This window comes from Alosa alosa, chromosome 21 (assembly GCF_017589495.1).
Source record: "Alosa alosa isolate M-15738 ecotype Scorff River chromosome 21, AALO_Geno_1.1, whole genome shotgun sequence".
In the NCBI taxonomy this organism is placed as follows: Eukaryota; Metazoa; Chordata; class Actinopteri; order Clupeiformes; family Clupeidae; genus Alosa; species Alosa alosa.
Genome location: NC_063209.1, coordinates 5,750,938 through 5,773,416, shown reverse-complemented (window position 1 = coordinate 5,773,416; position 22,479 = coordinate 5,750,938). Strand labels below are relative to the sequence as shown.

The 22,479-nt window shown below is 41.7% G+C and overlaps 4 protein-coding genes across 14 annotated transcripts; 2 read left to right on the top strand and 2 right to left on the bottom strand.

Annotated features, from left to right (window-relative positions):
• Positions 1–222: 222 nt before the first annotated feature.
• Positions 223–972, top strand: LOC125286820 (uncharacterized protein C21orf140 homolog). Its single transcript, XM_048232130.1, has one exon. It carries the CDS (start codon positions 223–225, stop codon positions 970–972), a length of 750 nt encoding a protein of 249 aa, XP_048088087.1.
• A 718-nt stretch (positions 973–1,690) lies between these two features.
• Positions 1,691–4,767, bottom strand: psmd10 (proteasome 26S subunit, non-ATPase 10). The gene is made up of 5 exons (XM_048230829.1): positions 4,557–4,767; positions 4,261–4,359; positions 3,900–4,046; positions 2,481–2,647; positions 1,691–2,321 (listed from the first exon to the last, which is right to left on the bottom strand). The coding sequence occupies exons 1-5, from the start codon at positions 4,668–4,670 to the stop codon at positions 2,168–2,170; spliced, it is 681 nt and encodes a 226-aa protein (XP_048086786.1). The 5' UTR covers positions 4,671–4,767; the 3' UTR covers positions 1,691–2,167.
• A 108-nt stretch (positions 4,768–4,875) lies between these two features.
• On the top strand, positions 4,876–6,245 carry nxt2 (nuclear transport factor 2-like export factor 2). Its single transcript, XM_048230830.1, has 5 exons — positions 4,876–5,132; positions 5,228–5,407; positions 5,552–5,638; positions 5,741–5,885; positions 5,996–6,245. The coding sequence occupies exons 2-5, from the start codon at positions 5,393–5,395 to the stop codon at positions 6,178–6,180; spliced, it is 432 nt and encodes a 143-aa protein (XP_048086787.1). The 5' UTR covers positions 4,876–5,132; positions 5,228–5,392; the 3' UTR covers positions 6,181–6,245.
• Positions 6,246–6,283: 38 nt separating this feature from the next.
• On the bottom strand, positions 6,284–21,294 carry acsl4a (acyl-CoA synthetase long chain family member 4a). Of its 11 annotated transcripts, none has more exons than XM_048230817.1 (16): positions 19,969–20,091; positions 18,105–18,173; positions 16,658–17,146; positions 16,102–16,279; positions 15,748–15,857; positions 15,392–15,530; positions 14,325–14,475; positions 11,542–11,665; positions 11,381–11,452; positions 11,124–11,263; positions 10,712–10,881; positions 10,114–10,188; positions 9,763–9,954; positions 9,475–9,589; positions 9,210–9,367; positions 6,284–8,383 (listed from the first exon to the last, which is right to left on the bottom strand). In XM_048230817.1, the coding sequence occupies exons 1-16, from the start codon at positions 20,074–20,076 to the stop codon at positions 8,226–8,228; spliced, it is 2,448 nt and encodes an 815-aa protein (XP_048086774.1). In that variant the 5' UTR covers positions 20,077–20,091; the 3' UTR covers positions 6,284–8,225. The 11 variants fall into 11 exon arrangements, with proteins under 11 accessions (XP_048086774.1, XP_048086782.1, XP_048086776.1 ...); XM_048230825.1 differs by lacking the exon at positions 19,969–20,091 and adding an exon at positions 19,883–19,959 and having other exon boundaries at positions 16,658–17,141; XM_048230819.1 differs by lacking the exon at positions 19,969–20,091 and adding an exon at positions 19,547–19,834.
• Positions 21,295–22,479: the final 1,185 nt, after the last annotated feature.

Genomic DNA, 22,479 nt, shown 5'->3' with positions numbered 1-22,479 from the left:
CTATATATGCTAGTAGTCATTAACCATTTAAAGCCTACCCCAGACCCACCACAGATTTGGTCCCCCCAATGTTGACATGCATGACTACGGCCTTGGTTTGCATGGCACATTTGCTATCTGCAACAGCCTAATTGTGACAAATTAACTGTGACGCAAGACAGTGGAACTTTGCTTTTATTAAATTACAATAGGCTACAATCAGTAAATCAAGCGTTGAAAGACATGCGTTTAAGACTGTACCACCTTCTGCAGCGCATGTGGAACCGAAAAAACAATCATGGTCCCCAATGCACTGATTTCATCAAAGAGATCAGGAAACTTCAAAGCAACGGTTACTATAGAGTGTACCTTGGGGAGACAGAAATTCCCGAGTATCTAATAACAGGAGAAATAAGTTTGGCAAGTGTGAATGATCCTAGAAAGCACACCTGGAGCATAGTTCACGCAGGCGGTGTAAGAGGATGGGTCCCGTGGAATTATAAAATACTGTTTCATTTAAACTCAAATGATCTAGATGCATCTGGGGATATATTTCAAGAATTTTGTTCCACCTTAACAGAATGTTACGGAAGATGTGCTATTGTTGTAGATCCACAAAGCTGGAGGACGCCTCGTCGATACCCCGCTTCGAGTTCATGTCACCAGTCTCCATCGTCACCAGTGGATTTGCTGCCTGTGCGCTGTTGCCCCAAAGTGGCTCAAGAACACGGACACGAACTCCTCCAACTGCCTTTCCAATGCGCACATCTAAACCCGCTAAACAGTGCATGGTCAACAATGAAGTGGTTTGCTGTCAACAACAGAGGGAAATATTCTGAAGCAATCTATGACAAAGATACAATACAGAAGTACATTTTATGTACTGAATTAATTGAAGGTTCCCTGAGGAAGATGACCAAAAGGAAATGGGAGGAAGCCATGTCCAGAGTGTGGAAGAATGAAAATTATTATCTAAGTGACAACAATCGGTAACTCTTTTAATTTAAGGGTTCTTGAGACCATATTACTCAAATTACATTAAAAGGCTAGCCAAGGTTTCAGTGTCTTCCATACAGTCTTTTGTTATGATCTTTATCCTTCCTTAATTCCTTGAATTTCCCCTTGAGGATCAATAAGTATCTATCTATCATATTATCCTATAATGTCCATTTTAAACTTGTGATTTTTGTAGGAACCTGCCTTTCCATCTCCATCACATAATGTAATTTCATGCAGCGCTGTTTTTGGTTCTGTTTTTTTTTCCCTCCGTGAATACTGACAATTTCGTTTCCTGTCAGCTCAGTGGCCAATAGAATAATAGAATGCTCTCTGTTAGCCTATTTTGTTTTCTCCTGAGCAAATAACTTGAAACTTTGAAACCCAGGGATGCACTCAAAAGTTAACCACCCCATATCTCAATTTTGTCAAATCTAGATCTGGACCTCTGAAGGTCACCTACAAAGATGACCCAAACCTTTGCCCATGTAAGGAGATCCGGGTATCTTTGCCCATATAGGAAGGATCTCCTTATATGGGCAAACACGGTTTTGGATCCTTTTTGTGGGCAAACTTCTGAGGTCTGTTTCATCCCAGATAATCGTTTACCATTCCAACCACTGTACAGTCATCATGTAGGCCTGTATATAAGCAGAGTAAAGCAGAGATGGCAGATGTTAATTTACTGTCTCTGCAGCATGCACCCACTCTTATCTCTATTTCAAATTTTATTTGTATGTACATTTTGGTCAAAGCAAGTAAAACATTTACATACAAAGTGCACACACATACTTCATATCAGTGTGAAAAGCCAAGAGCCAACAGCTAGGTTGTAACCAGACCTATAGTATTAACAACAAACAAATACTAAACAGTTATGCAATGCACAAATCCCAAATTAATAATCTGATTGAATCTGAAGTACACTCTGCTCAAAGTAAGTGCAAGCTCTTATATTGGACCTTTTCCAACAAAACAAACAGAAAAACTGGAATTAACACACTAGATGGTGGACATCTTTATGTGGTTCAAGTTGCAGAATTAGGAGTATGTTTTTTGCTTGTCTGTTTCACACTCCTATGGCATCGTACAAGAGGCTATTTCATTCCTCTGAAATTGCGACAGCTCAAGATATAGCTGTATATTCTTACAGGTTAGTGCCAGAGTTCTTCCACAGATGGTTAGGATAAAGTCAACCCTCAACAATCCTCTTAAGCAGTGCTCCCAGGCCTCCTTTAGCAACTTGCAGAGGGGTCTTCTCGTCCTTATTCTCAATGTAAATACTGGCTCCATGTTCCACAAGCAGTTTTGCAGCCTCTACTCTTTCTTCATCACAAGCCAAGTGCCTGAAAGTACATAAAGAATGGTAAATCAAACAAGCTTCAGGCAACTTAAAACAGAAAGAAGCAAATATGAAGTCAGCTCAACTCATTTGTGTGTGGTATGATACATAGAAGTCATATTAAGTCAGCTCAATTCATATTTGTTTTTGGTGTGATACATACAAGGCAGTGTTTCCTTCAGAATCTTGGATATTTGTTGAAGCACTTTGTGCCAATAGAAGCTGAATCAGGCGATAGTTTCCTTTAGCTGAAGCTCTGTGTAATGGAGTGGATTCCAGTTTATCTGTGACATTGGGATCTGCACCATTTTCCAGCAATATGCGAGCTATCTATTGACAAATGAAACAACAAAAAGCATGTACATCATTTCTATGGGAAACCTTAATTTTACGGGACATAATAAATGATAAAAAAAACAATCATAGATAGTTAATGTAAGACATGCACAGCAGTGAGTGTTACATTTGTCTTTTTTCGTGTACTTTCCAGGGTAAAATCAGGCTATTCTTTCACACAAACATTTTTGGGCCTTTTGGGGCAGTAACCAGGTATGCCATGCAGTTGGAGGTGCAAACATATGCTTTATCGCCATTGAGATAATTTTTGATCACAATTTGGTAACTATAACGAGCTATTTGACGTCTTTAGAACACTAAAACATAAAACATATCGGAGGTGTCAAATGTTGAATTACTTTTTGACGTTAATCACTCCTATGATGTTTTAAAATTAGGGGTTTGCGCGGCGTGTCATCAGATCAGACGTCGCCATATTAGAGATACTCTCATCATAAGAAAGCATTAGGCACTGAAGTAAATCCCTAACGTCGTCAAGGAAAATGGTTAATTATTGCCGTGTTTTAGGTTGTACCAATAGGTCAGACCAAGAAAACCATGTGGACTTCCAAAACGTATTAAAAAACCAGGGAGAAAGGAGAATAATGCCAGAAGTTATCAGAGGAAGGAGGGCGCTTGTGGTTGGACATGGTACTGCATCTCCCTCACCCAACTCATATGGATCTGCGCTGCCAATAGACCGTAATTTCTCAAAATATCGCACCTTTTCTTGTGGTCTAAGTCCTGCCTTTTGCGGTCATATATATCAGACATTCAGTATTCTCTCTTTTTAAATCAGGATATAAAAAAAAAATACAGATATATTATATTGTAATCATCTGGTGTTCTAAGGTAGGCTATTGCAATGTTATTTAATAAAATGCCTAGCCCCCACCCCCTCTAAAAAAAGAAATATCGAGGTTCGTATCGAACCGTGGGTCAAAAATCGTGATACAAACCGAATCGTGAGGTTGGTGTATCGTTACAGCTCTACTCCATTGTACTTCATTCAGTTCTTTACGCCGAGTGCCTCCAACATGGCCATGCAGCTGGGTTACGCCCAGAATGTGATGTCCGTGCAAACCCCTAATTGTCTATCCAAAGTGAAGTGCCTGTTTCGAAGTTAATTGATGGTCAAATCAACCAAACATCTGATGTTGTTTGCACCTCCAAGCAGTGTGTGACGTAGGTTTGTGTGAAAGAATAGTGTCCATATAGTAATAGTAACATAATAGTGTCCACATACTTCAAATCTATTCTTTGATGCTGCATAATGCAGAGGTGTACAGCCATTCTGGTTGACACAATTTAGTTGAGCCCCTTTGGATATCAGGGATCGCACAATTTCTTCTCTGCCAGCTGAAGCTGCAATATGAAGGGGAGTCCAGCAAGCCTAAAGAAAAACAGAAACAAAACAAAAAACGTGACATTACAACCCAAACCCAAAGTATGGTACCTGACCCATAGAATATCATGCTTAGACTATTGATACTATTTTAAATACTATTTTAAAAAGTCAAAACATCTCTCTCTGAACTCTTACAAACCTATCCTGATACATTTGGTAAAAATGGGAATATGCAAAAGTGTTCTTCATGAGAACTCACATCATCATTTATGTTCACTTCGACACCAAGGTCCAACAGAAATGATACAATGTCTGTGTGGCCAGCAGAACAGGCCCAATGTAGAGCTGTTCTCTGGTCCTAAGGGAGGAACATAATATTGAATTTAAAATAGGCCAATGCGCAACATTTACATCACTCACTGTATCTCCAGTTAACGTTATCAGTACAGAGGCAGTTTTTCTTATGTCGCTACAAAGTGTGCTAGCTTGTAAGGCTAGGCTGGCTGTAAGTTAACGTTAACGATACGTTATCTGTTAACGTTAACTGAACGTTACCTGATCCGTTTTAGTGGCCAAAGATTTATCGGAAAAAATGCATTTTTTTAATTCATCAAATTTTCCAGAATAAGCAAAATCGCAGACTTCTAAGTTAGACACGGAACCCGCCATGACCACAGCTTCAATTATATTATCATATCAAATGACGACCTGAGAAGGCTAACGTTAGCTGTCTGAGCTAGATGACTTGCTGCTGAACCTCGTCGGAAGAAACAGTAGGTGGACAGTGACGTTATATCCGGTGCAAAACGTTCAAAACAAGATTTGTTGTTGGTCTAATCAGAGAATGTCTAATAAGTAAACGGGCTCTGGTCTAATGTTTAATTTATGCTGTTATACATGTTATACATAAGAACCGTTGGAATTAATTGCACGAAATTAACGTAAGATAACCATAAAATAAACGAACACTAACATTTCACGAACAACGAAACCTATATTTCTTCTAAAGCGGAACGATTGCGTCGTTTTCTGTCACGCACGGGGAGAAGCAACGGTGTTGCATCTGGGGTTTGGATTGGTTTGTGATTGTAGTGTGGTACTTCTTTTACTGTCCATGGATGTTTCCCTCTCGTGAGTTGCTTTTTTGATGTGTATGTGTAGTTTTATAAGCGCTATAACATGAATTAAATTAGAAAACTTACGATGGACCGCGTGTATATTTTCAGCTGGTGAAGTCGTCTGAGGAACTGAGCAGCAGAGTTGCTAACTTGCCTTGTCTAACGTTAGCTTGCGAATACTGGCGTCATCCTGCATCAGTGTGGTTAAGGACCAGCTTTATTTTAGAGAAGATCACCACTTTGTGACTCTAAAGGTTGCCAGTATCGTTTCATATGGCTGCAACAGTTGTGAGTATTCGATTTCATACAACCATTGTGGTAGCTGATTGTGTTGGTGTCACCGTTGGCCTATGGTATCAACAGAACGTGTGCTCGTGTAGCCACAAAGATCTAAAGATCTAGTCTTCTTAGTTGATTAATATGTCTGTACAGGATTTCAGAACCCATGTTGACCAGTCCTGCAGATATTCAGAAGAATTTGTCAACATTTATTATGACTGCATGGATAAGAAGAGGAGGGTATGTATGACAAATACCATTCATTAACATCTTCATTGTATTTACTGACAGCAGACCTATTTACATTAACCTCACACTTATATCTTACCTGACATGGCATAGCACCTGACAAGGCTCTACTTGGATAAAGCCACTTTGGTTTGGAATGGCAATGCTGTTTCGGGACAAGATGCACTGGGGGAATTCTTTGAATCCCTTCCATCGAGTGAATTTCAAGTGCATACACTTGATTGCCAACCTGTTCATGGTATGTGGTGTTAAATAGTCTGAGTAAGACATTTACAGTATACATTTTCCTGGCTTTCAGCCCTGTTACATTAATTTCACCTAGTGCTATTCATACTGTTCTTTTAACAGAGCAAGCCACCCAAGGGCAGACGACCTTGCTGGTTGTTACGGCAGGCTCAGTGAAGTTTGATGGAAACAAACAACGGTATTTTAATCAGAACTTTCTGCTGACTGCACAAGCCTCTCCTACCAGCGACCAGCCTGTCTGGAAGATTGCTAGTGACTGTTTTCGTTTTCAGGATTGGGCAAACTGAAGTATTTGTACAGTGAATGAACTGTTTTTGCTACAAAGTGTAAATAAAGGTTTTTTTTTGTTATATATGGATGTCATTTGTTTCTTTCACAAAAACAAAGTCATTGTATTACAAAACATTTTATTTATAACAATGTATGTTACATAACATGACCCACACAATGGAATAAATAACAGCATCATAAAACATTCTAACAAGCAAATGTACTTCACTGGGATTATTCACCTTCAACAGGACTGTCAGAAAAATGAATTGATAGTCAGTTGCCAAATACCAAGCATTGTTTTGGAATTTAGCAGCCAAAAGTTTTAATTCAATCCTGACATAAAAACCTGAGAGTGAAAAAAATGTGTGTTCTTCAATTTAAAATGTTGCATGTATGGTTTAAGTACCAATTTATGTCCAGCAGCTAAATGTGCTATTAACAAGCGATAGCTGAGAACATGTTACAGACAGATTTTAAGGAATTTCAATTCTCTACTCATACATCTCTGCCAATATTGAAATGAGGTGAGCAAATATAAGACATGTGCAGTATTCATTTGGTCTTTCATAAAAGCTTCCTTAAATACTTGTGTTTAGTGCTCTGTTAAAACAGAAAACAACCATAACAAGGCAGTGTAATGAAATTCCATTTAAGAAAATCAGATCCCTCAATTTATGCATCACATAATGGTAAAGAAATGTTGTGGTCCAGCAGATGAGGACAAAAAAATCAATGCAATCAGGATGTTGAACTCACACAGAATACATTCTGATTGCCAATGTGAAATGTGTGGAGTGACATACAGCAGTTCCATATAGTGTATTGCTGTTGACACAGCAGGTAACGTGGTAAAATGTGCATCAGAGTAAAGCTCTTATCTACACCTGAATGCCAATTCCTCAAAAGAACAAACAGAGAAAACACCAAAATCATTGTGCATTTCACATCCATAATAACAAAGTAAAACAACCTACATTTCAGTATGGCCTTTGACATGTACAGGTATGTAACATAAAAAAAATAGTCAGGGCCTAATTTTGGAAAGTTTCCTTTAATTCTACTCGAAAACCTCCAGCTGACCTACACTACCCATTCTACACACCCTGAGTCAGTCAGAAATAAATAAGTCTGATATGTCATCTCATTGCTGAAATGAGATGATAGATTAGCTACCCAGAGAGGCGCACCCAATTACCATTTGCAATTCAAGACTATATTCAAGTTCAAATAAATAGTTGGCCATAGGGCAAAATCCTTGTTGTTTTTTTACACAGGACAAATGTAAGATTTATTAACATTAGGGGCATATACTGAAACAGGAGATCCTGTGAGATCCAGACCCATGCCCCACATGGTTTAAGCAGGCCTGTCATATACATTTTAAAACCATCCATTACTTCATGACTACTAATAAATAAATGCACTGGCATCAAAACATATAGACATGTCATGAAACATTGGATCTTTCTGAAGGCACAGTGACACTGCTTTACACAATTTGCCACTAGGAGGGAGTAAACGACAACCACCCTTGCTTATTCAAGAAACTCCCCAAGGGAAGCTAGCAAAAACAGTTAAATCATACTGCAAAGAAAGTATTTCTTAAATAAATACTAATAATATGGATAATTTGGACTGTAGTTACAAAAAAATGCTTAGAAAGACGTATGGCAGTTTCTTGCTGTTGTGTGGTTGAATTCATTTTAAGAGGTGAAGAGGTTTTGACAAAGCTGCATCAAGCCCATTAGGTTCAATGTGTCAGGCCACTGACATTTTACAGTTCCTATAACAATTCCACTGCTAAGCCACTAAGCCATATTTGAACGCTGAAAAAAGCTCCTAACTTTGGACAAACGAAAAGGAATAAACAGACAAAACAACGAAAAGCTACTAAAGTTTAACTTCAACATACCGGTATGTCTTTGTGTGTTTTTTTTTTCCTTTTCATGCTAGCTTTAAGCATTGAACAGTAAGACTGGAAATATTCAACGGATTTGAACTGATACACTGAAGGTGACAGTGGAATGGTGAAGAGTGGGATTTGGCTCGAGTGCTGGTCTTATTTCCGCCCATACATTCTCTCGATGTCGATAAGATAGTGGTTCTTCAGCTCCTTCCTCTTTAGCTTGAAGGCGTCGGTGACCAGGCCCGTCTCAGGCGTCCAGGGCTCTGGACTTAACCGGACCTTCATCGGGATTTCAAAGCGCTGGAGTTTCGCTGTGGGATGAAACAAAGGTAAATAAGCACAGCCACTTGTTCCAGAATATTCCATCATCATCATCATCGATGCTCATCCTGATATATCCCCCGTGGCCAACATCAGCCATGTCAACTGAAATGACTTGCATGCAGAAGTTGTGCCAAGGCACACCACAATGTCTATCCCAAAACGACTAATCAGGCAACGGCATAGACTCCACCAGGTTACAGCGCCATTCTGTGCCTCTAGTGGGTAGTATAAGGCACAAACAGACATGTAACCACACTCTTTTTAATGCTCTATATTTGAATGGCTATCGTACCGTAGCGCTATGCATTAAAGAATGTCAAACACTTCAAGTGCAGAATAAATCTTTCCTACAGTGCAATCCATCGATTCCAGCTGTTAAACAACTACTCTGCTAAAAGATCAGATCGCTCAGCTTAATGCTTACTCTTAATGGATTACTAACGGCACAAAAAGTAATGACCACAAGAAATAATACATCAATAAGCAATGCATTTTTTAAGTAATATATCAAGGTAACCCTACTGACAAACCACAGAAATCAGGATAGGAAACCAAATAGGAATAAAAATCGGGAAGTGGTGAGTGTGCATGTGAGATTATCCCTATTTTAGGATCCGTGTTCTCCGCAACTTTGCTACGTAGTGACTAAAAACAGATTACACACATGACATTCTTAAAACCAAACAATGCAAACACTTGTTATGATAAAATGTGAAATTAGCTAAAGAGTTCTAAACGGCAAGGTTACATGCAACCTAACTGCGAGTAATCCCATCTTTCTGTGAAGGTTCAAAACAAGGTAACAATGCTTACATGAGGTGGCGACTTCTTTAATTTCTCTTAAAACTTCCATCTCCATCAAAGGGTGACGGCAGATGTCCTCCCATGTCCCTTTAATGCCCTTTTGATCGGCCAAGGTGGTCAGTTTCTTCTGGTTGGGCACCACAAAGCTGATCACGAAGTTCTGATCACTGGAAGGACATGAGAACTGGAGAATTAGGGTACAGAAGTGCAAGGAAGCATTCACAACCTTTCGCTCTCAGTGATGAAGAGATGACAAAGCAGACTGGGATGATACCTGTTGGCATATGCACAGATGTTGTCAATGAGAGAACAGTTCTTCAGGGAAGACTCCACTTTGCCCAGTGAGACATACTCTCCAGCTTGCAGTTTGACAAGGTCCTTCTTTCGGTCTAGAACAGAATAGAGGATAAATAAATAAAACTGCAGTGCACAATGTTCTTTTATCTAAAAAATGCTGGTACCACCTATAACTGGTTTATTCACTAAGTGCATATCTGCAAGGGACATCATGCTATTGTGACCAGCACCTACACACTCTGGAGAACCATATAAGGCCACATACCCACAATCTGTAAGCAGCCATCAGAGTGAATCTCTCCAACATCTCCAGTGCAAAACCACCGCTGGCCATTTTCATCCACAAAGAAGTCGTCGTTGATGCTGCCATCTTTCCTGTAGTAGCCCAAGGTGACGTTTGGACCCCCAATCAGGATCTCTCCGCGTGGGTGGGGTTTGTCTTTCCTTGTGTAACCACCTGGAAGAAGGGTTGACCCGAGTTGACATGTCTATTCAAGATTACATAAAGCCATTTTCCGGCTTAACGTGATCGTGACAAGTCTTCCATAAATGCAGGCTGAGGTTACGCCTGAGGCATTGAGTGCTGGTGTAGTGAGAACCGTGTGCTTGGACCTACCTTCTACCCAGTCCCTCAACTGGATCTCACAGCAGATTAGAGGAGCTCCCACGCGGCCTGTGCTGTAGTCCGCCACTAAACACAACAACACATGCCATCAGCACCACCACAAAGCCCTCTAGATAGGTACCACCCTTAGACAGGAGTGCTCTGATCCCTTAGACATTGTGTAAGAAGCCTCTCATTAGATGTGCAGCAAGTTGCAGCCTGCCCACTTGTTAAACAAAGATCGGCTAACCCACCTTAGAATTTATCTAAAAGATTACAAGCCCCTTCTCTTTAGTTAATGCTTAACACATATAAATCAAAGATATCAAAGATACATTATATTATTATGTTGGAACAATCCATTTAGGAAAAAACAATGTGTTGCAAAATTATGTTACAACCTCAGCATTTCGTCACAGGCATTTTTAGTCATGTGTTTACATTTCCATGGAAGCGAACGCACAAAACAAGAACAGGCTGGAACAAAGGTACAAGATGTACAGAACACAAGATGTACAGGAACATTTGCACCCAAGACGTCTGACTAAAATACTGTACATAGTTCAGCACATGCAGCTGGCCACTGAGCGCAGCTGTGCGGCTCCCTCACCCTCTGTGATGGTTCCGGCTCCGCAGGTTTCTGTGAGGCCGTAGCCCTGACCCACGGGACAGCAGAAGCAGATGTTCATGAAGCGTTGGGTGGCCGAGGACAGAGGTGCGCCCCCTGACAGCATCATACGCACGTTCCCTCCCAGCAGGGACCGCACTTTCTTGAACAGCCTGGACATTCCGACATAATGTAATACAAGTTGATTACATTAGCTCATTCAACAGACTCTTTTAAACAATGTGGCGTAAAAAGCTACTGTAAGGTTTATTAAGTACATGTGATGAGAAAGAATGCGGCCTCCCTATGTATAAAACACAGTTTTATTCTGTGAGCTTGCTCTACTACTGTCAATCAGCACTAGGGTCACATTACGGTCATTGTTAGTGGACTGGAGTGTAAGAATGCTCCTTACACGTTACATAGAGGAGCATCGTATCCCTTCTTGATTTGATCCAGTTTGTAGTTGTAGGCCAGCTTGAAGAGAGTTCTCTGCACGCAGTTCATCTCTTGGACTTTGCTCATCACATTTTTATTGATGCGGTCCATGATTTCCTGGTAAAAGAGAAGAGAGAGAGAGAGAAAAACTATGGGCACCATGCAGTAATGAGGAGCAACAACTAAAAATGTGTCTATCAGTCATCGCATAATTAACTTTCAAATAGAACGTACCGGAACAGACGCCATGAGGGAGGGCTTTAGCACTGAGCAGTCTCCTTTACTACCTCTCTTGATCTTTGATGACTGCAGGAAGGAGAAAAGGTAGAACCTTCAGCAAATGGAACTGGGCCAACTCACTCTGAGAATGATTATTAATTCTAAAGGCCTGGTACCTGGTCCGACAGGGTCTGGGGGGAGGAGTAGCCAATCCTGCATCCGTAAGTCACACACGAAATCTCTGCGGTCATCTCCAGCACGTGAGCCAGGGGGAGGTAGGCAATGTACGTGTCCTTGGGGCTAATAGGAAGCACACCATCACATTAGTCAAAGTCAAAGTCAAAGTCAGCTTTATTGTCAATTTCTTCACATGTTCCAGACATACAAAGAGATCGAAATTACGTTTCTCACTATCCCACGGTGAAGACAAGACATATTTTACCAATTTAAGTCCACAGACAAACATAACATTCAAGTAAACAAAAAAGTAAGTAAATAAGTAAATAAGAGGGCACATATAATAATGAAAAATAAGAGCAGCAAAATTTGGTTGAAATTGTGCATAAACAGTCAATAAAATACTAGTGCAAAGTCAGGCCAATAAAAGGCTTGGGTAGTTCTGTTTGACCTAAGTAAGAAAAGAAAGTGGCATAGTGGTGCAAGTTATGTAAGAGCAGCAGAAGTGTTGTGTTTCAGGACAACAACACCAAGTTGTAAAAAGTGTACAAGTGTGCAAGTGTGCAAGTGTGCAAGTGGAGTAGTGCAGGCGACCATTGTGGGTCCAATGTCCAGGATGTTATGTAGCTGAGGGGAGGAGGGGAGAGGAGGGGAGAGTTCAGCATCCTTACAGCTTGGTGTATGGCTGTTGGTGAGTCTGGTAGTCTTGGGGCGCAGGCTTCTGTACCTCTTCCCAGAGGGCAGTAGATCAAACAGATTGTGGCCCGGGTGACTTGCATCACTCACAATTTTTAGTGCATACAGCGAACAACTCGATGGTGGCTAGCATTATGTAATGTCTTTGCTGAGAACACTGTACCCTTGATTGTCACCTTTCTTGTTAAAGGAGAAGTTCGGTGTGAGATTGACCTAAAGCAGAGACTTTCTAATGAGGAGACACGCCACTCAAAAAATCTTCCATAAAAATGCATAGGGTTAGTTTGTAACGCCAATATGGCAGTTGTCTACGCCTACGTCTACCCCTTCCGCAGCAAAACGTTGACATGTGAATACATTGAGCCAATCATGTGCTGTGTTGTGAATACATTGAGCCAATAATGTGGTGTGTTGTGAAGACATCGTGCCAGTCATGTGTTGTGATCTCGCCGCTGGAGCAAGATTGGTGTCGTGAAGCCATGCTACTGGAAGCAACTGGAATCCATGCATTTCCACGGAATTATTTTTGGAACCCGATCCCTTATCATACCTGTTCATTCGTACTTGTCGCTTGACTTGATTGTGACTAAATTCAAGATGGCGGCGAATGGTAAACTTCCTGAAGGTACTGTCTCTATAAATCGTCTTGTAAATAAAACTTCACCAGGGCTTTCAGTTCTCAATGTCTCGTTTTTTAAATGTGGGCCCTGGAAGTCTACCAATGAAGTGTGGAGCTACTTTGAGCCTCGTAAATGGTGTAAAACAATGATTTATTTGCATGGATAGGCGATGCCTGGGCAACCTTTGAAAACCTGTTGGTAGCATTGGTTAACTTGCTAATGAATTTTTGGGGCAGGGGACAAACTGAGATGAGCTATGAGACAGAAGTTCACACTTTCGGTATCATGTTTCCAACACACTTTAGGTCAATATCACACGAACTTCTCCTTTAAGGTGGCTTTGGTGTCACCTTAGCTAAATGACCCGAATATAAATGACTCACCCTAGGCGGGGATCCTCTCACACTGCCCAGTCATGCCTGCGATGGGGTTGCTGTGGGCCGATCATGACTCTCCCTTGGGTGCGGCCCGTGGAGCCGCTGGTGTATAATGACAGCCAGGTCGAGGGGGGTGGGTTTCGATCTCCTGGCTCACTGCAAAGAGGTGGCATTGAGATGGATGGCCAATAAATAATTAAGTAAAAAAAAAAAAAAAAACACTACACAATATTTCACATAGTCCACCCAATACACCTAATATTGTTACCATAATGTAAGTATCTACAGCTTTGGAAAACCACTGCACATTTTTCTGATGTCATCCTATGGTTGCTAAGGGATATTTGAATGAGTTGACTGTCATTTTCAAATTTGCATTGGTCTCTTAATTTTGAATATGACCGTTAACTCATAAGAATGTCTCTCAGCACCCATAGGATGACATCTGAAAAATGTGCAGTGGTCCAGAGCTGTAGGTAAAGATCTGATATGTTGGTTCTCTCTCTCCCTCAAGTTGCGTTTAAAGGAGAAGTTCATTGTGATATTGACCTAAAGTGTGTTGAAACATGATACAGTGTGAACTTTTGTCCCATAGCTCATCTCGGAAGCCCCTGCTCTCGAAATATGGGCTAGTTAGCCAGCAACTGGAATCCATGCATTTCTAATGCATGACTAAATTCAAGATGGCGGCGAATGGTAAACTTCCTGAAGGTACTGTCTCTATAAATCGTCTTGTAAATAAACTACCAGGGCTTTTTCAGTTCTCAATGTCTCGTTTTAAATGTCAGGGCCCTCGGAAGTCTACCAATGAAGTGTGGAGCTACTTTGAGCCTCGTAAATGGTGTAAAACAATGATTTATTTGCATGGATAGGCCGATGCCTGAGGCAACCCCTTTGAAAACCTGTTGGTAGCATTGGTTAACTAGCGCCAGATTTTGGAGCGCAGGGGACAAGCTGAGATGAGCTATGAGACAGAAGTTCACACTCGGTATCATGTTTCAACACACTTTAGGTCAATATCACACCGAACTTCTCCTTTAAGTCGCTTTGGTGTCACCTTAGCTAAATGACCGAATATAAATGACTCACCCTAGGCCGGGGATCCTCTCACACTGCCCAGTCATGCCTGCGATGAGGTTGCTGTGGACGATCATGACTCCCTTGGGTCGGCCCGTGGAGCCGCTGGTGTACATAATGACAGCCAGGTCCGAGGGGGTGGGTTTTACGATCTCCTGGCTCACTGCAAAAGAGGTGGCATTGAGATGGATGGCCAATAAATAATTAAGTAAAAAAAAAAAAAAAAAACACTACACAATATTTCACATAGTCCACCCAATACACCTAATATTGTTACCATAATGTAAGTATCTACAGCTTTGGAAAACCACTGCACATTTTTCTGATGTCATCCTATGGTTGCTAAGGGATATTTGAATGAGTTGACTGTCATTTTCAAATTTGCATTGGTCTCTTAATTTTGAATATGACCGTTAACTCATAAGAATGTCTCTCAGCACCCATAGGATGACATCTGAAAAATGTGCAGTGGTCCAGAGCTGTAGGTAAAGATCTGATATGTTGGTTCTCTCTCTCCCTCAAGTTGCGTTTAAAGGAGAAGTTCGGTGTGATATTGACCTAAAGTGTGTTGAAACATGATACCGAGTGTGAACTTTTGTCCCATAGCTCATCTCGGCTTGTCCCCTGCTCTCCGAAATATGGCGCTAGTTAGCCAGCAACTGGAATCCATGCATTTCTAATGCATGACTAAATTCAAGATGGCGGCGAAAGGTAAACTTCCTGAAGGTACTGTCTGTATAAATCGTCTTGTAAATAAACTACCAGTGCTTTTTCAAAGTTCTTAATGTCTCGTTTTAAATGTCAGGGCCCTCTGAAGTCTACCAGTGAAGTGTGGAGCTACTTTGAGCCTCGAAAATGGTGTAAAACAGTGATTTATTTGCATGGCTAGCCCGATGCCCGAGGCACCCCCATTGAAAACCTGTTGGTAGCATCAGCTAACTAGCGACAGATTTCGGAGAGCAGGGGACAAGCCGAGATGAGCTATGAGACAAAAGTTCACACTCGGTATCATGTTTCCACACACTTTAGGTCAATATCACACCGAACTTCTCCTTTAATGTCATGCATGTTACATTTACAGTTTTCAGGCTTGGCTCCCAGCTTTTGCACAGCCTCCATGCTGTGCAACTGCAGGCCCTCAGGATAGCCTGTGGTATTGATCTTCTTGTTATCCACATAGATGACGTGCTCGAGGTTATGGATCTGAGGAAGCACGTTCTAAGGAACAAGGAGACAAGAAACACACTTCCGTCGTCAACCCTTCAGCTCAATTCTGGAGGCCATCTTAAATAGCAGGTCAAGATAGTCTTCATGCACTACTGGTGCCAAAGGCACAAAAAATCACATTTACCACATACCAGTTCTGAGTCAATAAGTTAATATGAATGTAAATATGGGCTTGTCTAAGGGTAGCGCAAGTGTAAATATCACTCACCTTTAGTTTAGTCTCCAACAGGTCTACGCTAGTCACCAGGTGAGTCACCCCACACTCATTCAGGCCAAAGGCCACCGCTTCCTCTCCCAGCGTGGCATAGAACGTCACCACTAAAAGACATCATGCAGACATCAGCACAAATTCATTAGCCAAGTTTACAGAGCTATGAAAAGAGTGGAAGAAATGTCTTTCATACTACACAATAGGAATACATAGCAGGCCTTTGAGGGTAGCTCATGGTGCAACACAAGTTGCCTTTTGTCTAGCATTTGCTCTTGCACACAGGAAGCGGCTAGGGCGAAGGAGATGGAGATGGAAAGGAAGTGGTGGCAGCAAGATATCGGCGGAGCTTACGGGGGAAATTGCGCCTGAAGCATGACTGGGCCGTGATCATCCATTCCGCCCGAGTCTCACAGAAGATGGCGATGGTGCTCTTGGGCTGCTGGCCCAGGGCTGCCAGGCCACTGCCAAAGTGACTCACGATGTCGTCCATTTCCTGGTAGGTGATCCATTTGTAATTTCCCAGAATGAGCTGAAAGAGAACACAGTGGGTCTGTAATGACTGAATGGCACTGGAACACACTGTGTGATTCATACATGGCTGATGGGTCAGATCACGTAGACACGTAGCCTCCATAAATGCAGTCACATGAGCAGAGCCAGCAGGACTGATTGGATAGAGTCTGAATGAGGCTTTTTGATTGCCTGTGCTTATATATGCTTTAATGATATGTGCAATGTGAGCTTATATGCTTCAGTTGTGGGCGTATTACCTTTTTAAAGACTACACCACAAAGATATGTGCTATGGGAGATTATGCCACTAACATATGATATGTGTTATGTAAGTTTATGTACCACTATGATATGTGATATGTGAGCTTTATTTGCTTGAGTAGTGAGTGTTCTACCTTTTTAAAAACCTTGCCATTCGGCTGGGTCTCATTCTCCTCACTGAGCACTTCCCGAGTGCCCAGGCAATGATTTGGGCCAAAGCGCTCCACTGCATAGTTGAACAGCTTGTCCAGCGTGTCTTTCCCGGGAAAGTCCATCTGGGCGAGGCCGTTGAAGCGGTCAATTGAGCGGTAAGGCCCCTCCGGCTGTCCCGAGGTGGACTTGGCCTTGTTGCGCATAGCCAGAGCCTGCCGCTCCTTGGCCCCGGTCATAAAGTACCAGGGCAGGAAGGTGAGCAGGGAGTAGAGCCCCACCAGCAAGTGCACGGGCAGGAGCAGCACTGTCTGGAGGTCCATCTTCATGCCCATCCTGGAGTGCGTCTGGTGGGCAGTGTTGTGGAGAGAGACGAGGACGAAGAGGAGTGTGGCCACCAAGGTGCCAAGGAGAGCTTGGGCTCTCTCCTGGGAGGGACAGGAACGACAGCAAGTGGACGTGGATGCCCTGAACTCAAGAGAGAGAGAGAGTGAACGTCAGATGTCTTCGGCTGCCTGGTGGAAAACATTAGAACAGCGGAGAGAAAGCGTGAGAGAGGACCACGTCCTTTGCAGTGCACCCATTTCTTCCAAAAAAACATTCCACTGTGAGGAGATCACTTCCAGCCTGCACTCAGAGCCCACTCAAACATGGTGGTGAGCCAGCCTATGTCTCCCTTAACCGAAGTCACGACTGCTCAGGTCACATGGCTGAGGCAGTTCAGAAGGAAGTCACAGCCATTTGTTTATGACGCACACTAAAAAGCACTGGACAAAGACTCTCCTTTCCTCTCCTCCTCTAACATGACTGCAATCTATGCCTGTTTAAAAGCTCTGTAAGACTGCAGGTGCTGCAGTAAAGCCAAACTAACAGCTTTAACCATTTCAAGTGCCCCCACTCCTCTCTCAAATGTCCCACAAGCTTTTTCTGTAACCATCAGTTTACTGTGGCCGAGTTGATACTAGGAAGTTTTTTCACTCCTGATTTTAAAAGACAGTCCTAATAATAGCTTAACAACATACAAAAAATAGCCTAGCCTATAAAGATACAATCACAATCACTCCCTGCTCACCTAAAACTGTTGTGTCTGGCTTAAACTCCTATTTACGTCATTTGGAAAAAAAAAAAAAAAAACATTGCCATGAATTCTTGAAACATTTTTTGGAGATGACCCTGATTATTCACCAGTTGATTCACCATTTCTTTATTTAAGACACACCACCCTTCAACCCTGCTGGCACACTTCAAATAATATCATTGAGCTGACCCTTACACAAAGACATTTATCTGAACTAATAAAGCCAAGCCCTACCAAACAGTTCTTTATTTAAGACACACCACCCTTCAACCCTGCTAGCACACTTCAAATAATATCATTGAGCTGACCCTTACACAAAGACATTTATCTGAACTTATAAAGCCAAGCCCTACCAAACAGTTCTGTTGAATCTGCTGTCTGATTACGCCAAGTCTTGCCAGTTTGAAGACAGATAGGTGATACTGAGTAAAACACAATGGCAAAAGATACTGTTAGGTAGAACCACTGATAAGAGTCTGGGCTACAGGTGAATCGGCTTGGTCGGCTCAAAAATATCTATATTTACTCAGTTATATAGTTTAGTAACAGTTTATATTTATATATTATTCATACAGTGATATACTATATATATATATACACACATATACATATATACATATACACACACACAAATATAACAGTTTATATTTATGCGGTTACATCAGGTGAGAAAAGGTGGCTTTAGCACATTTTTTTGATCTGTGATGGATTTACATCAGAATGAATAATCTCCATTTTAACGAGCAGGCTCTGCCCAAACCATATACAAATTACCAGTGCATAGAGTAGCCTCAAATGACCTGCAACAGCAAGACTGAACCAGTCGTCACAGCCTATACGATATATTCAGACTACAGTAAAGACTACAATAAATCATCCAACTCCAACTGAGTAACTATGTAAGAAAGTGCAAGCACATAGCCTACCTTAATGCAGTTGATTTTACTTTGTTAAAGATGCTTTTGCACTACAGCACTTTAACAATGATTAAGCAATATCAAATGAATGACACACTACTAAACTTTCAAGCAACTCAGTCTCTTGCTTTCAGAACACATTAGCAGCAGACATGGATGACAGCTCCGTGCTGGATGAATGAGCTGAGTCCATCCCACACACTGACTATTGAGTTTTTATTCCCCCACCCCACGTCATGATAACCTCTGCAGTAATGCACAGGTCCAAAGCATCTTCCTCGTGGCTATTGGTCTGTGGAGTCCACAATGCAGGGGTTAGTGAGTCAGCCAATGGCTGGCCGCCTTCAAGCTCACCCCATGCACAGGTGAGGACACAGCTCTTCTAATCCAAACACTGACTACACCACGGATTTAATGACAAGAATTTAAGAGAGCAATCCCATTAAAATGACTCAATTGCATCCTCTGACAAATCCAAGAATCACTTCAACTCTGAGGAAGGGTTTAAATACTCAATTAGTATTTGATTAGATGGGTTTGCCCATGGCTACTCATTTGTTTGACATCCAGATCTGACAGTTTTGTTGATATATAATGATGGTCATCCTTTGTTACGGATTATGACCTGATGTCTAGCCCTATGTATTTTAGAATGTTCTGACATCACACCATCCAGACTGGGAGTCAGATGCAGGTGCCATTAAATGACGTACATAGTACGTCTGTTGTGTCCCTCTTTGAATAAAAAAAAAAAAAAATGATCACGTTTTGTTTGGCACTAAAATTACATCATTAAATTTGATGTTGTCAAAATAATATAAGTTATCAGGATGACATTGACTAAATATGTGGTACACAGAAACAAATGGCATGCCTACCATCATTCAAAACAGCGTGGAACGTTTACTCGTGGGATCACGTTGTTTGGCTGAGATGAGATGAGCATCATAGGCTACAGCTTCACGCCTTACTGACACAAACGGAAAAAACCTAGCCAGAAATCGGACTAGTATATGTTTGCTAAACCCGTACAGTTACTAAGGTAAAGACCACGAATTGTTTACAACGGACGAAATGCAAGGCAATTATATATGCTAGCCAGTGAGCTAACTGAAAGCAACATTTGCCTCTCCTGCCGCCGGCTGATGTTAGCTGGCAAGCTAGCAGTTAAAAAAGGGTAATGACCAAAGAAGACAAAAAAATGTTACATTCACCTGAATACAGATAAGGCTGTTGATGAGATTGTAGTACCAAGCCGACAATATATCCGCTTATCTGGTTGGGTTAGTTACAGTCTTACCTTCAGCCCCGCCACACTCAAGTCGATGTTGTGTCTCAGCCAACAAAACTGACCGACAATAACCTCCCGACTCTCGCCACTCAGAGGAAACACGAAAAATTGCGTCATCTGACTCCATATTTCTGAGCCAATAAGCGTTCACAACAAGACCCTACTTTCACATGGTTTCCTTGTTGAACCAGAGCCCGTTTACGGACTCTCTGACATTCTCTGATTGAACCTTTATGCAATGAGCATGTCACTCGGTGTCAGTGGACAGACGTATTTCTATTATTGTAGTGTCAGTCCTTATCGTTTTACTGTATAGCCTACTGCGAGAGAATATCTTCTTCAGAACGAGATTATTAGGAAGGTTTTTTAAGCTCATGATGTAGCCTAACCACATTATTTAGCATGGACAAAACAGTGGCCGAGACGTTTGCTTCCAATGAATCTGTTGTTTTCCTAGTTTTTATACCATCTACAAATTATGATATTGTAATCCTGACTCCTCGTGGGTAGCATTACTGCTGCTGCTTTTTCGCCTATTCTACAGAAATGCATGCAAAAAATATGGACTGTCACTTTTTATTTCACTTAGGAAAAAACATGTTACTGTGGAAGGAGCAACAAATTGTGTCGATGCCATGTCAGTGCTTCAGTCAACCCCCCTCCACCATAACAGTTTGCAAGTACTGCCTGTCAGCAAAAAGTAACTCTATTTTCACTCTCTCCTACTTGCGGATCACTTCAGGGTTTCAGATATATTTTGGTCATGCTCCATGCATATGAGGATATTTCAGCAGGTTTTCTGCACTGTTTTAGCCAGGGGCAGGCAAAGACCAGGCAGGTAAAGACCATTCCAAAAGCTTTAGATCGCTTTTCTGGAAGTAGTTGATGGTGGATTTTGAGGTGTGCTTTGGATCACTGTCCTTTTCAGGCGCGTCGTTAGACCTACATTCGGGGCTATAGCCCAGGATTGTCTGGGGATAGCCCCGGATCTATGGGCCGTCAACAACAACAACAAAAACTCTAATCGTGAATGAAATAAATAGCCCCGTAGAAGAGACTTTTGTGTTTTGTGTCCATAGTGTGCATTAACAGCAGCGCAAGAAAATCTGACGTGATCTGGGCAGGTTTAGAATCATTTGTTGCAAAATGTTGCAATTTCAAGTACCTTCTCCTCTACGCTATATCGTATTGCTGTTTCGTGCTTCTACTAACTAGCCTTAGCGAAATAAGTGTACAGAAGGACAAATGGATATTAGAAGTTTCTTTAGAAAAAAAAAGGGCAGAGCAGGGACAAGAAGTGGAAACTCACAGTGTGTCCATCTCCCGCAACCCAGGAGGACATTTCGATCAGCTCAGGTTCGTGAAACGCAGCCCTCAAAGACAACGTTGATCAATGCTGATGTTACTAGCTAGGCTACCACTACACCTCACTAACTTAAAGGACACTGTTTGAATAACTAGAAAGAGACACTAACTTATAGGCTAGTGACAAATGGTCAGAAAGAGCTTTAGTTTTCTCTAGTAGTAGTAGTAGCTTTATTAGTAGTTCTCTATCTAATAAAAAGTTGGCACATCCCTATATTTTAATTTAACGTCTTTGGTAAGAGACAGGGACATCACTATGATTGAAAGACAGTGGGGGCTTAGCCCCCAGGGTTGTAAATCACACCTTAAAAGGGCTTCAATAAATTAGGTACCCTTTGAGGCCTAGGCCATTTTCATTGTAGGCCTAATTTTACTAGTAAGCTCAATGTAAGGGCCATCTGTTATACTAGGCTATATAGTTTTCAAGACAGTATAGGCTACCCATATCTGGGAAAGTATATGATGTGATCATGCATGTATTAATATAATATACAATACAAAACACTAAAATATTTCTATAGTTATTTTTTTTGTAAGGGGTTATTCATAAGTGAAGTGAAACATGACCAGGGCCGGCGCTAGCCATCTGCAAGCGGCCACATCTGTCAAAGAAACGTCATCACTCTTGAAACGTCACCAACGCAGCCAGTGGGTGCCAGTTGCCATGTAACATGGGTGCCAGTTGCCATGTAACACCGGTGACCGGCACTGAACCTGACTAAGAGAACACTGACTAGACTTGCACAAAAATCCTCTCTTGAGCCATCGCTGACTGGATGTGAAAGTTGCAGAATACCATGGAATAATTGAAAGTAGATGTACAGATTGAGAAATTACACACTGCCTTTTCTCTCCGTCCTTCCTCTCCTGTAGCATTTGACAGAATGGAACTTTTTCTTTGGGCAAAAGTTAGTGATAGGCCTACACAACCCAAATGCAATTGCTTTCAAGGCACCCATAGCCCATTAATTGAAGGTGATGACGTCCAAATGTTTATCCCGAGACGAACGCTCACACCTGTGCACTTGACAGAGGTGCATGACGATGTTTATTCTACAGGCTATTTTAATGTCATATTTTGGGTGTTGTATGGTGCACTTTGGCAGAAGAGACGTTCTCCTTACACGGTCTTTAAACATCCGAATATTCGGAATG

Excerpts from the sequence above, each read along its gene's own strand:
- acsl4a (XM_048230817.1), bottom strand. The coding sequence starts at position 20,076 with ATGACGCAATTTTTCGTGTTTCCTCTGAGTGGCGAGAGTCGGGAGGTT. Across the intron at positions 16,280-16,657 it reads ATGGCAAGGTTTTTAAAAAG|CTCATTCTGGGAAATTACAA; the intron begins GTAGAACACTCA and ends GTTCTCTTTCAG. Across the intron at positions 9,590-9,762 it reads TGGCTGCTTACAGATTGTGG|ACCGAAAGAAGGACCTTGTC; the intron begins GTATGTGGCCTT and ends ATTCTGTTCTAG.
- nxt2 (XM_048230830.1), top strand. Across the intron at positions 5,639-5,740 it reads GCATGGATAAGAAGAGGAGG|CACCTGACAAGGCTCTACTT; the intron begins GTATGTATGACA and ends GACATGGCATAG. Across the intron at positions 5,886-5,995 it reads TGATTGCCAACCTGTTCATG|AGCAAGCCACCCAAGGGCAG; the intron begins GTATGTGGTGTT and ends TTCTTTTAACAG.
- LOC125286820 (XM_048232130.1), top strand. The coding sequence starts at position 223 with ATGCGTTTAAGACTGTACCACCTTCTGCAGCGCATGTGGAACCGAAAA.
- psmd10 (XM_048230829.1), bottom strand. The coding sequence starts at position 4,670 with ATGGCGGGTTCCGTGTCTAACTTAGAAGTCTGCGATTTTGCTTATTCT. Across the intron at positions 4,360-4,556 it reads TGGCCACTAAAACGGATCAG|GACCAGAGAACAGCTCTACA; the intron begins GTAACGTTCAGT and ends TTCCTCCCTTAG. Across the intron at positions 2,322-2,480 it reads TCTGAAGGAAACACTGCCTT|GCACTTGGCTTGTGATGAAG; the intron begins GTATGTATCACA and ends ATGTACTTTCAG.